Source organism: Miscanthus floridulus, chromosome 2 (assembly GCF_019320115.1).
Source record: "Miscanthus floridulus cultivar M001 chromosome 2, ASM1932011v1, whole genome shotgun sequence".
In the NCBI taxonomy this organism is placed as follows: Eukaryota; Viridiplantae; Streptophyta; class Magnoliopsida; order Poales; family Poaceae; genus Miscanthus; species Miscanthus floridulus.
In genome coordinates, this window is record NC_089581.1 from 20,899,309 (window position 1) to 20,917,924 (window position 18,616).

The 18,616-nt window shown below is 43.2% G+C and overlaps 1 protein-coding gene across 1 annotated transcript; it reads right to left on the reverse strand.

Moving 5' to 3' along the window:
• Window positions 1-2,913: 2,913 nt before the first annotated feature.
• Window positions 2,914-18,029, reverse strand: LOC136519415 (FIP1[V]-like protein). The gene is made up of 9 exons (XM_066512820.1): window positions 17,209-18,029; window positions 15,237-15,472; window positions 14,454-14,583; window positions 14,298-14,366; window positions 14,076-14,219; window positions 13,465-13,566; window positions 13,072-13,346; window positions 9,505-11,158; window positions 2,914-3,506 (listed from the first exon to the last, which is right to left on the reverse strand). Exons 1-9 carry the CDS (start codon window positions 17,926-17,928, stop codon window positions 2,940-2,942), a joined length of 3,897 nt encoding a protein of 1,298 aa, XP_066368917.1. The 5' UTR covers window positions 17,929-18,029; the 3' UTR covers window positions 2,914-2,939.
• Window positions 18,030-18,616: the final 587 nt, after the last annotated feature.

Here is an 18,616-nt window from a genome sequence, read left to right on the forward strand (position 1 = left end):
TTATTATTTGTTGGTTTTTTTAGAAAATTGTTATTTGTTGGTGTGCTGTCATTTTATTCTTGTTCAATCTCTGGCCGGGCATGATGATTGGTTCCTTGGTTTAGCTCGTGCAGTGTCGTCTTCCCTTGCGCAGGCACCGCCTCCGGCCGGCGCTGGAACAAAGCGAGTGAGAGCACGCTGCGCACGCTCATCCGGAAGTCGCCGCCGGGGGCAGCATCCTCTGGTCGGACTTATTCCAAAATATCAACTGCATTACAAAAGACAGAGAGAAGAATGAAAATATTGTTTTTCTCATTTCAAATTATAAAACATTTTAGCTCTTCTCGATAATATGCTAGTTGCCTAGTTAAATATATTATGTCTAGATATATATATATAGTAAAATGATGTATCTAAAAAATACAAAACATCTTATAATTTTAGAACGGATGGAGCAGTATACATGTTACTACAATTTTAGAACGGATGGAGTAGTATACAGTATACGAATACGCGCTACTACATGCACCGTTCGGCTGATAAGCCAGCTGCAGCTGCAGCTGTTTTATTGTGAGAGAAAAATACTGTAGATTCTAGCTGATAAGTCGGCTGATAAGTTCAAGCGAAAAGGGCCATAGGCTCTGGCGGGGGCCTCACAGGCGGGACCAGATCAGATACGTACCTAAATGGGCTGGGCACTAATCGATGGATTCACGTAGTGTTAGCCATTAGGTGGTACTTGGCATCGTTATTAGGTGGATAAGCAAGGCAGGCATTACGTGCGGCGCAGACGAAACAGCGCGGCTGATGCTGACGGCGACGCCGTGGCAGCAATGGCCGATCCGGCGCGGCGCCTCCGTCTAGAAGCGCGCTAGTCTCTTAAAAAAAAGGAAAAAAAAAAGCGCGCCAGCATTGCCATTTTGCACGAGGGCAGACTTCTAGAAGGAGACCAAGGACTTCGTATCTGTATATACACTCCCTCCGATCTACAAATAAAAGTCCGCAACCAGTATCAAATTTAATCAAATATATATTAAAAAGTACTAATAATTATGTTACTAAACAAAAATCGTTAGATGAATCATGTCATATATTTTTATAATAGATATGTTTGGATATATATGCAAGTATTCATAACTATTTTTTATATAAATCTAATTAAACTAGAAATTAGTTGACTCATTAAAGTACGAGATGTGCACTACTTTAAGACAAAGTGAGTATATATTCGCACGCATGCTCGTGCTCCATCACCACTGCGCCGTTGCCCAACCTTGGTTTACTCTACGCCCATTTTTCTAACAGGAGGTTAGAGCATCTCTAGCAGCTCTAGTACAGCTACCAATAAGATGCGAATGGGGTTGGCCTAACACTATTTTACACTATTAGGAAATGTGTTGCAGCAAATCCTCAATACCCTTCTTCTAATAGCAACCCATCATGCTCGCCAACTCATCTTCGTGTCCAGACCCCCAACTTGTCGGTCAGTCCCCAACACCATGGTTCATACACCATCCATCGTCAGATCACGATGAAAAACTCACATCTCACCTGACTCGGAACAAAACCCTATCATAGTTCCACAATCGTCACGTCTCTAACTCTCTCTCCACCACAAGCTCGCCAGTGTCCTTAGCCACCGCCGCCACCATCTCCATTGTGTGCGCTCGCGACCTCGTACATGCTCGTCAACTTTGTTGTCCTAGTTCACTAGCTCGAGGATTTGGGCGGCGAATATGAACGTCTTACGTCTGGACCATCGGTATGTGGCTATGTTATGTCGATTGCCAAAGATTCTGTGAGCTCCGTGTATACACGAACAGATTTGTACTTGAGGTGAAGAAAACATGTAATACCTCTCAATGTATCCAGTAGTTAGGTTGCAGCGGTGTGGTAATGCTGGCTCCTCGCCACCATTACCCAACGCTCTTGTAAGTTTGGCAAACTCCATTTCCTCTTAATGACAAACGGGCACAACACCCAATCGAGAAAAAAGGTGAAGCCAAAGATTCTGTGAGCGGAGGATTTTTTTTACATGGTGTGCACGAACCTCACATTTCTGGTGGCGGGATCAGGATGCCGCGCCACGTATCACAACTCGTGGGCGTGCGGGTAACTTCCCAAACAGTACAGATATAGCAAGCGAAATTTCAATGAATTTTGATTGTGCCATTCAAAACTCTATATGATTAGCAAAATTCGACATCAACCAGTTACATACATCGCAAATCTACAACAAGCAAACAATCATATCCATTTAACCTAGCACTGCCTACAGGTAGTATATATATATATATGTATTGCTCGATCCAAAATGTCCAGTGCAGCTCTACACTACAGTCCACCTTACTCAGAAAATCATGCACGACAGTTATATGTTTATCAGAATCAGAATGTACATGACTAATATAGTATTAAGCATACAAATTAGTGATCATATCAGTTCTAAAATCTCTAGCCCTTGGTTTCTATCATCTACTGCTCCCTAAAACAGCATCACATGCCAAACATTCAACCACCACAGCTTGCAAGTATCTCCCACCAGCACAAGATTGTTACAAGACAGTGCTTCCAGGCCACCTGCACTTCAAACAAAAGCAACTTGCAGCAGGGGCACTCCAGCTTCAAAATGTAGCTCATGCCAAACCCAGATATTCAACTGGGAAACTCCGAGGCCACTGCTTCTCATAACAGCCTCGGAACTATCCGGAGTACAGTGGCACCTGTGCCACACAAGGTCACCAGAATCCGGAATCATAGTGGGTAAATGGATGGAGTTTTAGTACAGTATCCAGTTCCCAGCCACAAAACAACTAAATTTACACGTACAGGTATAAGTTAAACAGTAAAACCATACATCAATTGAACTTTCAACTGTAGGAAAAAACATGGCGAAGTGCAAGCATCTGTCATGAAATCTGCTGATACCTCTTAAAAGTGGAAATGTTGTTCCAGTTCAACTAACTCCCAGTCCATCTCCTCTTGCGAGCTGGCCGCTCTGGCTTCACTTCCATATCAGCAGCAGCAGATTCATTTTGGGGAGGCTGCACTTCGGTATCCACCTTTTTGCTTTGAGGTGCATCCTTCTCGCCAGGCATGGGAAGCTTGAAACGCTCACTTCGTCTCTTGAGCCTCTCAACTGTGTCTAGATGTCGGTCACGCTCACGCTCTTCAGTCATCTTATCAGATGTCTGCCCAGTATCAACATTGCTATTGATGTCTGAGTTGCCAGCTGCAGCAGAAACTTCAGATTTACCTACCTCATCGGCTTCAACATCAGCTTTGATGGTCGGAAATGTCTGTGTACTATCATCATCGATATTACTATATTCTATCTCTTTGTGGCTTGTCCATCGCTCCAACTTAGAGCGACCCCTTCTAGAATCCTCATGGTTTTCATCATTTGATATGGCGTCTTCTTCCACTTGATTCACCAATGAATTATCTGGCTGAGGATTCTGGCTCTTCTTGGATAATGTTGCATGACCTCTACTACTCTCTTGTTCATTCACTTCTTTAGTTTCAACCTATATACAGAGTTATTGTAACTGTTGAGGGACAAATATGACCAAAAGAGCATTCTCCAAAAGTATATTAAACCACAAAATACTCCTCCATTCCAAATAGTAAGTCGTTTTGGCTTTTCTAGGCACATAGCTGTTGCTAGTATACACTATGTCTAAGCTATGTATCTAGAAAAGCCAGAACAACCTACAATTTGGAACGTAGTAAATTTACTTCCACACATCAGCTATACCAGAGTTGTGTGCGGATGGTTTTTATTTTGTAGAGACATAGTTGCTCACCGCATATAAATCCCAAGGATCACGCCCACTACTGTACAAAAAAGGACTGCTTACTACACCACAACCAGAGCTATGAAGGGAACTTAATACGAATTTTAACCATGTGATATATGCATGTGCTATGTACTCCCTCCATTCTAAATTATAAGACATTTTGGTTTTTCTAGATACATAACTTTTACTATGTATCTAGACATAGTCTATATCTAAGTGCATAGCAAAAGCTATGTAACTAAAAAAGCCAAAAACGTCTTATAATTTGAAATGGAGGGAGTAATTAAGAAATCCAGGAATATTTCGTAGTTATACAACAGATCATGATATAGTCTGCGCTTTTCAGATCATTAAACACATGCATGTTGGCTCAGTTTGCAACTTAGTATTAGCAGCTCAGTTTAAATATTTGTATCCATCTTCTGCCTTTGCAACAAATTCAACTGCGTTATAAGCAAACATGGGGACAGATGGAGCAAGGCACCACTCAACAGGTTTGTTTACATTGCCTGATAGAAAAAGGGGGGAACTAACATTCCAAAAGTATACGAACAAACAATAGAACTCACAGGTTTACTGTGCACATAGTTTGCCGAGCCCACAGGGGTAAGATCTCCAAACAGCCACTAAAAAATCATTAGATAATAATGTGTGCCTATGTGCTCGTTCTCAACTCCGCCTATGTTGTCTCAACATAGCAGGTCCCAAGCCCTGGTAAAGGAGGAGGCTTGTGATAGGCGTGGTGAGCCAACGTTAAATCTAGCCATTCTAATGGAGATGAAACCCGAAAGAAAACTATTGGGGCGTAACCCTCTTAGCGACGCGCCATATCGGAACCCGGGTATGGTGTTAAATGAGCAAGGGCCAGGTCGTCACCCCCGTGACGCGCCGTGTCGCGATCTGGGCACAGTGTCAAGTGAGCAAGGATCGGGTCGTCGCATCCTTAGTGGCGCGCTACATCGACGCCCGGGTGTAGTGAAACATGAGCAAGGGTCTTCACATCTGAGTCGACGGATGCGAAGGGTAATGAAGCTAGTCGAACCAACTAAGATCCGTTTAGGTAGTTGGAATGTAGGATCGCTTACAGGTAAGTTAAGAGAATTAGTTGATACCGCGACTAGGAGGCGTGTGAATATATTATGCGTTCAAGAGACTAAATGGAAGGGTCAGAAGGCGAAGGAGGTGGACAATACATGTTTCAAGCTTTGGTACACAGGGACAGTTGCGAATAGAAATGAAGTAGGAGTTTTGATTGATAAGAGCCTCAAGAATAGTGTGGTGGGAGTGAGAAGACAAGGAGATAGGATTATCTTAGTCTGGGAGTGAGAAAGCAAGGAGATAGGATTATCTTAGTCGAGCTTGTCATTGGTGATATGGTCTTGAACGTAATTAGTGCGTATGCCCCCAAGTAGGCCTCGACGAGAGTGCTAAGAGACAGTTCTGGAAAGACTTAGATGGCCTGATTAGAGCTGTACCTAGTAGTGAGAAGCTTTTTATAGGAGATCTTAATGGACATGTAGGTACTACAAGCACAGGTTTTGAGACAGTTCATGGAGGTTTTGGGTATGGTAGTAGGAATCAGGAGGGGGAGGAAGTTCTGGACTTCGCGGTAGCTTTTGACTTGATGATAGCCAACACTCTCTTTAGAAAGAGAGAATCTCATATAGTGACCTTCAGTAGCGGACAACACTCTAGCCAGATTGACTTTGTCCTCACAAGAAGAAAGGACAAACAAGCATGCTTGGGTTGCAAGGTGATACCAGGGGAGTATGTTGTTTCTCAACATAAGCTTTTGGTGGCAGACTTTCGTTTTCAGTTGCGTGCCCAAACAAGCTAAGATTGAAAGAACAAAGTGGTGGAAACTGAAAGGGGAGACGTCAAAGGTATTCAGGGAAAGGGTTATCAAAGAGGGCTCTTGGAAGGAAGAAGAGGACATAAACAACATGTGGAAGAAGATGGCAAGTATGTGGAGTAACCAAAGGAAGTGGAGGCGAGGCTAAAGATACTTGGTGGTGGAACGAGAAAGTCCAAAGGGCTATTAAGGAGAAGAAAGAGTGCTATAGACGCTTGTACCATGACAGGAGTGTGGACAACATAGAGAAGTACAAGGTGGCAAAGAAGACTGCAAAGCGAGCTGTAAGGGTGGCAACTGGTAGAGCGTACGAGGATCTTTACCAACGTTTGAGTACGAAGGAAGAAGAGAAGGACATTTATAGAATAGCTAGGGTTCGTGAGAGAAAGACAAGGGACTTTAACCAAGTTAAGTGCATTAAGGATGAAAGGGAGCATCTCTTGGTGAAGGAGGATGAGATCCGACATCGATGGCAAGAGTATTTTCACAAATTGTTCAATGGTGAGAATACGGACGCAACCTTTCAGTTGGATGGCTCTTTTGATGACACCAATAGGCGCTTTGTGCGGAGAATCCAAGAATCTGAGGTCAGAGAGGCGTTGAAAAGGATGAAAGAAGGTAAGGCGATGGGACCGGATGGTATCCCAATCGAGGTGTGGAGATGCCTCGGGGACATAGCTATAGTACGGCTAACCAAGCTGTTCAACCATATTTTTCGATCGAACAAGATGCCTGATGAGTAGAGAAGTATATTGGTACCGATCTACAAGAATAAAGGGGATATTCAAAGTTGCACTAATTACCGGGGAATTAAGTTGATGAGCCATACTATGAAGCTATGGGAGAGTTATCGAGCATCGCTTGAGAGCAATAACGCGGGTCTCTGTAAACCAATTTGGTTTCATGCCCGGAAGGTCAACCATGGAAGCCATTTTCTTAAAAAGACAAGTTATGAAGCGGTATAGGGAGAAGGACCTACACATGTTTTTTATTGACTTGGAGAAAGCTTATGATAAAATACCAAGGGATGTTATGTGGTGGGCTTTGGACAAACATAAAGTCCCAACGAAGTACGTCGGGCTCATTAAGGACATGTACAACAATGTTGTGACTAGAGTTCAAACAAGTGATGGAGACACAGATGACTTCCCGATTAGGATAGGACTACATCAAGGGTCAGCTTTGAGCCCTTATTTGTTTGCCTTAGTGATAGATGAGGTCACAAGGGACATACAAGAGGACATCCCTTGGTGTATGCTTTTCGCGAACGATGTAGTGCTAGTTGATGAAAGCCGGACATGAGTGAATCAGAAACTGGAGTTATGGCGGGAAACTTTGGAGTCCAAAGGTTTTAGACTCGGTAGAACTAAAACTGAGTATATGAGATGTGACTTCGGCACTACTACTCGGGAGGAGGAAGATATTAGTTTGGAAGGTCAAGTAGTGCATAGGAAGGATACCTTTCGATATTTAGGATCAATGCTACAGAGAGACGGGAATATTGATGAAGATGTTAGCCATAGAATCAAAGCAGGGTGGATGAAATGGCGGCAAGCATCTGGTGTCCTATGTGACAAAATGGTACCATAGAAGCTAAAAGGCAAGTTTTATAGGACGACGATTAGACCTGCTATGTTGTATGGTACAGAATGTTGGCCTACAAAAAAACGACATGTTCAACAAATAAGTGTCGTGGAAATACGTATGTTGCGTTGGATTTGCGGTCATACAAGAAGGGATCGAGTTCGGAACGATGATATACGTGATAGATTAGGTGTAGCACCAATTGAAGAAAAGTTTGTCCAACACCGGTTGAGATGGTTTGAACATGTCTAACGGAGACCTCCAGAGGCACCAATGCGTAGTGGAATCCTAAGCCAGGATAGTAACGTGAAGAGAGACAGAGGAAGACCGAAGTTGACTTGGGTAGAGACAATAAAAGGAGACTTGAAAGGATGGAATATACCCAAAGACTTAGCCTTAGATAGGAGTGCTTGGAAGACAACTATCCACGTGCCTAAACCTTGATTGCTTCTGCTGGGTTTCAACTCTAGCCTACCCCAACTTGTTTGGGACTTAAAGGCTTTGTTGTTGTTATTGTTGTTGTATGTGCTCATTCCCAGAAGATGTTCACCTACAATGATTCTATCTTTTGTCGTGTCCAACAACGACTCCTCCCATCTGCCAACCATTGCAACACTGTAATTGATGGCCACTTCTACTAGAAGCATGGATACTAGTTCATTCCTGTATCTACTTAAGTGGTCCCCTTTTTACTCCATTTTCTAGGTGAAGTGCAAAAGTAGTCCTTCCAAGTTGTCTAATTTTGCGCACATCACCTGATTCATCAATTATTAAATCATACAAATTCCATAGTAAATGAGCAGGAAAAAGTGCGCAGTACACCAAAGCTATCTTGTGAAGCCTAATGATGTTTTTTTAATTGACAATAGTCTCAAATGGCGTAAGCCCTAGGAAGCCGTAAAATTGCATAAACTAGAGAATCTACTAATCTGATGTGTAAAAGACCATAAGACAGACGTTCTATTGGGTTCATGTGTAGAAGAGTTAAGCTGCGACTGCAAGCCTGCGACAAAAACAAGTGTTTCAATAAAAGGCCACCAGTAGGTTTGCATTCCAAAAAGGAACTATGTTTGCCCATACCTTACTCGAGATGCATTGGTATACTGACTACAACATGCAATTACAAGAGACACAGAGCCCGCGTGACAGCCTGACAGGTGCTATTTACATATGACTGGTTATAGCTTGTTTTGCAGCAGTAGGGCTGGTTGACAATATCAGTATTCCATACAGGGTGCAAGAGAGATTGATGCAACTCATGAGTACACAGCTTAATTTGCCACAGCAAATATAGCCTCTTTATGTGAGGTACCTTAATGAGACAGATCTTAGTGAAATGGAAGCATGCACACTCAAGTTCACAAATGTAACAAACAAGCAAGCCCATGAACTGGTCCGCCTTGGTGAGTGTATGCATGTCTGAATACTGTAACAGCCATTACTTGACCTCAAAGTGGTGCGTATATTATCATATTAAATTTGCTTTCAAATGACCTTACGGGATGGAACCCTAAAAAAACTAGTCTTTGGAGTTATACATTTTAAAGGAGTTCTATTTTAGTATTGTACAAATTACTTGCTTTAGGTGAGCTTACCTGGTTGCAAATTAATGTATTTGTCGCTATTTGGGTGCCTGTCCCGTGTTATGTTAGTAACCTGAACCCTATGGTAGAACCAATAGATGCTAAGGTGAGCTTATTTCACGTGGAGTCTTCAAGGTTAAACAACGAATGATGCATACAATACATCAGGTCACCACATACCTACCACTCTACTGGCAGTGTTTCTTGCTTAAAATTAATTCAATATAAAAAGTTACCATGCCAAACATAGGCAACATACTATACGTGTCACTATCTTGTTGTTAAAGCTAAAGAAGATATATATTGAGATGTGTTGCAATGCGCGGTCACTGTAGTACTACTACGAATTATACAACATATCTAAGTACTCACTAAGTGCATTTACAAGAAAATTGGATGCTAACATATCAGGACATTTGACCTCCCTTTTACCACAAAAAAATGCAAACAATTAACACTATGACCCGATAACTGAAAAGACACCAACACTGATGCACTCACATATGCTGTAAACAGTCGTCATGTGTAGACATGCCCCCTCCCCCCTCTCCCTCCCCCCGCAATGTGCATAATCAAGAATACATATATTTTCACTTAAAGATAATACAAAGCAAAATCCAGTTTATGTGTTCTTTTTATATTTCCACTACAGCCTGAATTTATAATGCCCATGCGTTTAGGAGACACTTTCCAAATAATTTCATACCTTCCCACTGCGATGGCTTTCATGATCTTCACGTCTCCTTTTGCTCGATCTGTGGAGATCATGCTCACCAAGCTCGGAACCTCTGCCCTTTCTTGTGCTCTCCCTATGCCTATCTCTACTTGTGTGGCGAGTATCAGAACTGCCAGATAGACGATTATTGTTTTGTTTTTCTTGCCTGGAGTTCCTCTCACTGTTTGAATTGTCATCACGTGGATGTACATCAGAACGCCCTTTATTCTGCACATTGTTTTCTTCCACACCCTGACCTCTCCTCGAAGGTTCATTTTGCCTGGTACGTTCTTGAGTGTCTTTGCTTAATACTGAAGATCTTGGTTCATCCTTCTTCCTACCACCACTGACTAACTTATCATCCATCATCCGACTACCCCGGCTGGTTCCTCTTCCTTCTTCCCTCTGAACGGTTAATGCATTTTCATGCTTGGGCCTCTGTCTATCCTCCCTTTCTCTTTGTCTCCAGCTGCCATCCTTCTGTTTGGCATGAGAACGATCATCAGCCTTCTCCCGCAGTCTACCACTATCATCTCGTCTTTTCTGATCAATTCCATCATCCCTCTCTTTTTTTCTTCTGTTATTATCATCCCTTGCCCTATAACCGTGCGCCACGACCATATCTTCATTTTCAGGCTTCAATCTCCGCAAGTTCTCATCGTCCTTATTTCTCTTTATATGAGAATCGTCACTTTCGCGGCGATTCAAAACCACATCACCACGCTCTCTTTGTCGAGAGCCTCTCCAGTCGCCATCATCCAAACGCTTCCGTGAATGATCTTCATCTCTATCATTCCTATCAATGGGCCTCACCTTATTTCTTTGCCTTGCACCACCTTCAACATTGTACTCTAGCCTCAAATCTTCCTCTTTAGCACGTCGGCTGTGAGCACCATCATCTCTCCTTGGCCAAATTTCTGTCTCTCTTACCCTATCATAACTCCTGCCCCGCGTGTCAACCCGATCTCTGTTTGCGTAAGATTGGTGGATATCTTCCCTGCCTCTGGAGGGTAAATGTGATCTTTCCAAATCTGATTTTACATCTCGTGAGTACTCATCTTTTCGGTGGAGGTTGCGTTCTTCCGCGTCATGATGCCTTCTTACATTATTTACTCTCCTTGATTGCCTATCTTGAAGAACTTCTTCACCAGATTCAAGGCGTTTCTGCTGATCTTTGCTGCTACCAGACCTCCCTTTACTATTTTCACTAGTCTTCAATTCATCAGGTTCACTGCTATTGTGTCCAGTAGGTTGCTCAACCACAGATATATGTTTCTGCTTTTTATCAGAGTGAACCAGGTTATCATCCTCATTTGCATCACTAGGCGTGTTGGGGTCTGAGGTAGCATCATCACCATCCACTTCAACACTACCAACCAATGCGAGCTTATCATCATCATCATCATCATCATCATCATCATCACCACCATCACCATCAAAATGATCTTCTGTACTCAGTTTATCTGCCCCGTCGTCATTAGCAGCAAGTGACCCTTCTGAATCACCCTTATTTTCTGAGCCCTCAACAAGGTTCTCTTTCTGGGAATCATGGCGTCTGTTTGAAGATGACTGGCGAGGTATTACTTCGTTGGAGCTTTCAATTTCTCGAATAGAGTTCTGACCCAGTGAGCTTCCTTTCAATGACCTTAAGATAAATAATTTGGGCAAGTGTTAGAAATACAACTTCAACGAAAATGGAAGGATGAAGGCACACTGTTTAAGAGATACTAAAGCAAATGGAGCAACGAAAACATAAGACAAATACAGAAGAAGGAAACAGAGACATCTCCCTCCCTCCCTTTGAAAATAATTATTAGAAAACATATATGTTTTTAAATTTTTTACAGCATAATGTATGATGTCAGAAGGGCGGGCCTGGTGCAAGCGCCGCCTGTGACCAGAAGGTCCCGGGTTCGAATCGCGGTCTCCTCGCATTGCACAGGCGAGGGGAAGGCTTGCCACTGACACCCTTCCCCAAACCCCGCACAGAGCGGGAGCTCTCTGCACTGGGTACGTCCTTTATAATGTATGATGTCAGCTATGACCCCACAAAATTTGAACCTCAAATTCAAATCCAATTTGAACCTAAATTCAAATCTTATGATAGATGTATAAGAAAATTCTAATTAGGGATTAGATTGGACAATTTCAAATAGAGGGGAGTTAAGTGAGCCAAAATTTTGAGGGTCAAGCTGGTAAAGTGAATTATTCATGGTAGTAAAATAGACTTTTCCCATTTTTCTTTCAATATTTTTCCAACCATTTAGTGTTTACTTGTCACTAATTAAAGAAGACCACTATTTTCCCCACTTTTCATTACTTATAGAAGGCCATAACATCTAAAGGAAGAACACTTTGTATCAGACTATCAGTAGAAAAGGTTTGTACCGTTTGTTCATAAATTTATTAACTTGTGTCATCTTCTGGAGAAGAAAAATTGTAGTGTAGATTCTTGTGTGACAGCATATGTACCATGTTCTATCCCATGTACGACTGAAAATCATGAGATTTTACCACTGCGTTGTCTATGTGGAATTGAAAATACTGAACAATTTGTGATGTAGGGGGACGACATTGGAGGAAAAAAATTATATGCGTGCGTGCCGCACGGCGACTTCCGTACAGCACCGCCCAATAGCTGTCCACGTGTCCTTCCGTGATAATCTCGATGCAGCCCCACGCAGCCCCACCAGCCGACGGAACGTGCAACCCGCGCATCCGGCTTCGGAGGGAAACGAGCGAGCCACGAAGCCATGCGCGCGGTGGGCCGTGGGACACGCGACATGCGCGCGGGCGGTGCTGTACGAAAGTCGCCGTGCGGCACACACACATAGAATTTTTTTCCACGTTGGAGGGAGGTGGATGGCGATGGCATAGGGCATAGTTGTGGGGTGGGCGTGACCCTGGACCTCGATGGCGTGACGGCTGGGCCATGGTCAGCTTATCACACCCTCAAGGCAGGAACAGAGTGGGAGATAGGGTTAATTGGAGTTAAATCTTTGCCTACACCATCCATAGGTTTATATAGGGCACTGATGACATCTCCTGATCGATCTCCCAAAGTTCCTAACAAGCTAATCAATCCTAGTCAACCAATCTCCTAAAGCCAAACCCTAAATATTCAAACCCACTAACTAACTAATCTGCAAATAGGCCTGGTTTGATCCTTGCGCTGCTGCACATCCATGTTGCGCATGCGTCTTGAACTTGAATAACCACATGACACAATTAAGAAGGCTCTTTCAGGTCCAAATTTTAGTTGCCCAAATTAGTTCGCTCTTTTGGCTTCAGATGTTTCAGCTGTAGCCATAACCACTGTCCTACCCCAATAACTTTGAGCCCAGCTACGCTCCCAAACAGAGCAGCAATGTGACAGCAGGCAGCACAGTTGATCAGTTTGTTTAAATATGATACCAACACCCGCGTAAAATGAGAATCTATGAGTAAGATGAGCAGTATGTGCAACGACCTCATCAAGGAAATAACACAACAGGAGTCATAAAAACATGAACCAAATAATGTGATATTCTATGTGCATATTTCAACAGTACGGCATACCTTGCTCCACGAGGAGAATGTCTTGTTTTGTCGCTGGGAGGGGAATGAGCATTGACATCCGTGGATAACATATCACTTTCAGATGAAACTGGTAGCTGTCTCTTATGTTCTGTCTTTATCACCGAATTTGAGTTATGGGCAGAATTATTAATCTTATCTGATGGATACGGCTTCCCCTCCTCAACATCATGGACTCCTTTATTACCTCCTTGAGAATCCTTTTCAGTTTGGTCCACTGTCTCATCATCCATTGAATCACGACCTTGGCACACAATCTAAAAAGCAAGGAAATGTTAAGAGTGCCTAATGATTAACTAACATGCAGTCCAAACAGCATAACATGTTTCCACGCAGAACAGATAAAACATGGATCAGATCATGAAAACATTTTACCTCAATAACAGAATCTGATTCACGCATTCGATGTGGGCGTGAATCAACAGATGGAAACCGGTCTGTGTAATTAGTTTCAACTTGTATAGGTCTCCCTGTCATCTGAAAAGCAAACTCACATCACTACATAATGTAAATATGTTGGCACAGAATAACGAAGATTGAAGAAAAATAAACAGCATGTGTCCAAAGCTACAAGAAAAATACTCCTAGGACCAAACATTAACAACCACGCGTGTCCAAGCCTCCAAGCGAAGAAAAGGCTATGGAATATGTATTGATTTTGTAGGATCAAGCCCGCATACTAGTAGTTAAACAGGACATCGATGGATGGTTGTTAATGGTATAAATTCATGTTTGCTCTGTTGCCGATAACTATTAAAAAAAAGCCTTTTAGTCCCAAGCAAGTTGGGGTACGCTGTTAACTCTTGATAAATTGTGTGGAACACCAATATGTGGCATACGGACAACATGATATGTCAATAATCGTAAGTAATGGTCTATCTTACACCCATAAGCCCATAATGTGAGAAACCATACCACGACAAAACAGATTCAAAAGCAAACATGAAGCAGATGTAAAATTCTAGAGATGGAGGGAAACTCAATACCACTGGTGTCCGCACGTTTGCCGGACCTCTTCCTTGGGCACTAAAATCTGTATGGCCGTTATCCGTTTTATTGCGACTGTCAGCAGAGTTGTCTGGATGACCAGTCACAGCCGCTAGCTCTGGTGGCAAATCTGGATCATAATCCTGGATGCAGATAAAAAATTATTCATCATCACTACATATAGAGCAGGATATTGTTTTCCATAATGGGTCATAATTAACCTGTTCGGAGCGGCCACTTTCGTACACCCGTATTCTAGATTTCATTGTGGATTCTAGTCGAAGTTGGTCCTGGCGATAAAAGAATTCTTGTTTAATTGATTGCTTATATATAGTAAACAAACTATATGCACTGCCGAATGTAAGAAATGGACTCACCAGCTGCTTGCAAAAATCTTTCCACTTCTCTTCATCAAGGCCAAAGTTAAAAAAGTCTGAAATATCAGCACCAGGGAATGTCCATGGCTTCTCCTCAAATGCGGTTTCCACGTCAATATCAAATATTGTCCTAATTCAAATAATAATCAGTCTTTACTGTAAATTAACAATGAATGAGCACAAATATATATATATATATATATATATATATATATATATATATATATATATATGTATATATAGAACAAGAAAATGATGAATGAGTCTAAACTAGGATTGTAATCTGATTGCAAATGAAAGAACAACATAGATGCCCAGAACTCTTAATCTCATCCTAGACCAGAAAATGAGACACATGCATCCAGTACAGTGCTATTTGTGATTCTACATGCTTTAGAATCTAAATTGCATTTATAATCCAGCAAGCACATCCCCGTCATCCGGTGCTCACTGATAATCACATGATTGTAATGTAGTCATTAATAACTGCATATGCTCCATGCTAGTCTGCACAGGGCGCACTTTGCAGCTCGTGGAAGACTTGGTTCCAACAGCAATTATAACCTCAACCATGTGGTTGGTTGTACAACCTTCACACAAGTGTTTATATACTGCCTGTTATGGACTTAGCCATACAGTAGAATTTTGTAGCAACTACTTCAGAAGTATTATTAAAGATGGAACAATCAGTACGACATTTGCAAGGGCAAAACAACTGAAAGTAAATGGCATACTGTACTCCAAACTCTAAAGTATATTAATTGCTGGTAGCAGTTAACTTACTTGTGAGGAGGAAGTGCAAAATCTAGTCCACCACCAAAACCGCGCCCTGAACCACCCCATGGAGTGATTCCATAGCCTGTTTGAAAACTTTTATTCATGCCTCGACCAGCAGCAGGCCTCCAGTCACCTCTACCACGACCAGAGAAAGGGCCTGAAGGCCCAGGAGGGCGGAACTGAACAGGACCACCAGGTACCCCACCTACTGAAGCACCACCAGGAGCGCCAGGGCGTACATACTGCAACAAGAAGAAATAATCAACAAGGCGGACATAAACTTACTTCGAAAAGTATAGCAACAAAGCCTTTTGGTCCAAGCAAGTTGGGGCAGGCCAAAAAGTACAGCGAAGAAAATGGGAGAGCAGTTATTGGCAGCCATTCAACAGAAAGAACATGACAAATTATTATTCATGTAAAAGAAACAAAAAAAGGTGAACGGTTCTTGCATGAGCAAACAATGTTCAAATAGATAAACATCATCAGTTTGCCAAACATGCAAGCCATGGGAATAGCTGATAACAAATAAATAAATATATATATCATGCTGTCAATGAAACAAACTTTGACTGCTATGTCAATATTAAACTGACACTTCTGTACGCATATACTGTTTTCCGGGCATAAGAGATATTGTAATTTCAAGAAAACTACATGAAAATAATAAATTAGGACTGCTATCTTAGATATTATCCAATATCATACACATTTTGTAGGAAAAAAACAACTTTCCTTCCAAAAAGCAAAGAAAAATGAAGTCCATGCAAATTGTCTTTGAAAACTCAACAACAAAATTAAGATATTATCCAGACATGTGTACGGCATAAACTTTTATTGACCCTATTGGAGTTTGATATGAGCATGAGTAGTCATGCAACAATCCACACGAAACAAAATTCCCAGAATAAAATGCTGGTGACAGATTAGCAAAAACTGCAACATCTCAGCTCCTTGGAACAAAAGGCTACACCAACTTCCTTTGCGGATTTTGTTTCATCTCTAGCCTACCCCGACCTTCTTGGGACATGTGGCTTGTTGTTGTTGCTTTTATGTTAGTTACAGCTACTTCTAAATCATTTAGCTCCACTTGCGTGTATGTGGCATATACAACCCCCTTAGAATGACCAGGTTGTCTGTAAGGCTAAGTATAGTTCATCAGGCTGGCACCAGTTGTAAGTAAGCAGGGCCGTATTTCCGTCGGTAGAAGGGAAAAGGAAACATATCCATGAGCAGCAAATTGTCAATTTGAGACCAACACTCACAAAACCAACTCAGCTACCAAATTCTAAACCTGCCATCATGGAGACTAACTTGGGCACATATTGCATTGTAGCATTATAACTCAGTATACATAGCCAAATAGCTATTTTTTTGGGACACTGCTGAAGATTTGGATTGATGGCAACTTAAGGATTGTAATGCACTTTGAGGTGGACAATTTCAACTACCATGTGCCCCTATCTCTTATTAGACCGCAACGGATATTAGTGAATTGGACCAGCTGCACTCCTCTGTACAGGTGAAATGGTGGCTTCAATGCATCATTCTTCAAAACGGTCAGCTTTGTACAGATCACATCTGCATCTGCAGACTGAAATTCCATTACTGGCATGCGACATAGAAACCAATCAGCCTCAACATTACCATCATGAAAGCTACTCCAGCATGGAGATAAGTAGATAACCCGTTTCAAGGGCTGAACGTTTGAAAATACTATATGGAGGCATCCAATACAAAATGCAATGTCATTGAATTTTTCTTCCTTTCTTCCTTTATAGACCATGCTAATAATGCATTTACAGTTACATTGTGGAATGGTACGCAAAGGATTGTAAAAAGAAACTAAACTTGAGAAGAAATTTCCACAAAGTAACACAGTACAACATAAAGGATAGTGAGTTGCAACCAGGTTTACGCCGTCTCCCTCTGCAGGGGTGGCCAGAGCGCATCGTACGGCTTCTTGGCCCAAATAACTGACCTTGAACATGGAATGGTGCTGCTGGTGGAACCCTGGGCCGCCGCCACTGTACCCGATCCTTCCTCCCAGTGCCGCCACCGTCTTACCAGGCTCACCTCCGTCCTTTCGCTCTCCTTCTGCCCCTGCCGCTGCTGGGTCCTCTCCCCAATCCTGCTCCTCCATCCCGGTGATGTGTGGTCCATCGGCGACGATGACGAGGTCCTCACCGTCTTCGTCGTCTCCTTCATCCTCCCCGAGCCCCCGGCGGCCATCGGTCTCGTTGAGCACGATCTGGATGTCGTCCTCGCTATCGCTGTCCCATTCGTCGCTCCCGGCCGCACCAGCTGCCGCCGCCGACGAAAGCCCAGGGATGGCCGGCCCGGAATCGCCCGCACCACCCCCCATGAGCGGATCAATATCATCCGCAGAGGTGGGCCGCTTCGCGGGCGCAGCAACCTCACGCTTCACGGGAGGTGCGGGCTCGCCTCCATCGTCGTCCTCGTCGGCCCAATCGCCGGTCGGGTCAACCCCGGGTATGGGGTCGCTCCCTCCTAGGAGCCAGTCGTCGTCGTCCTCCTCCTCCTCCGCCGCCGCCGCCAAGGGGGTAGGATTAGGGTTTGGAGGCTGGCGGGGTAGGGTTTCAACTGGAACAGGGTTGGATAGCGCGGAGGTGGATGCGGGGGTCTGAGTGGGGATGAGGATGTCGGTGTAGAGGTCGCCGAACTCGTCGTCTTCCTCCATCGCGGCGCGGCGGCGGGATCCGGGGTGGTGGAGGATGGAAGGCGGCGGCGGCGGGATGGTGCGAGGAAGAGGAGGCCGAGTCGTGGAGTTTGCTTCGGAGCTGCTTATTTAGGCCCCCGTGGCAAGAGAAATTTCAATATTTGACCATCAGGTTTCGTTTCGCTGAAATTTGACTTATGCCGATGCTTATGTTAATTTATTGTGAGAAAAAAATAATGTTTGTTCGTTGAAAAATACTACTGAAATAATGTTGTAGAACCGGACGTGACACTTAATTAACACGTTTTTAAAAAAATTAACCCTAGGCATTCAAACTCTTGTGATTTAAGAGAATTCTCCTATTTTTTATTTTCAATACTATCTCCTCTTAATTTAGTCTATAGGAAAAGACCAAATTACCCCATACAAAATAAGTCTATCCAATTAGTCATGTCTGCTCTCGAGATCCTGCGAGTCACGAGGACTCCCTCAGCCCTCGCTTTCCTCCTCTGCTTCTCTATCTCACCACTCTGCTACTCAAGAGGTTGTGCTCGACATCCTAGGGTTTTACGCATCGGGCCTATCGTCTCCTCCGGTTGCTAGCTCCTTGTCGCCTCCTCTACTGCCCCCACAACGTGTCGTGACACCGGGGCATGTACCAGCCCACGCGAACGAGGTTGGGGGCGGGGGAAAGGTGTGTCCCGTCTCC

Excerpts from the sequence above, each read along its gene's own strand:
- LOC136519415 (XM_066512820.1), bottom strand. The coding sequence starts at position 17,928 with ATGGAGGAAGACGACGAGTTCGGCGACCTCTACACCGACATCCTCATC. Across the intron at positions 14,584-15,236 it reads TTTGCACTTCCTCCTCACAA|GACAATATTTGATATTGACG; the intron begins GTAAGTTAACTG and ends TATTTGAATTAG. Across the intron at positions 14,220-14,297 it reads AAAGTGGCCGCTCCGAACAG|GATTATGATCCAGATTTGCC; the intron begins GTTAATTATGAC and ends ATCTGCATCCAG.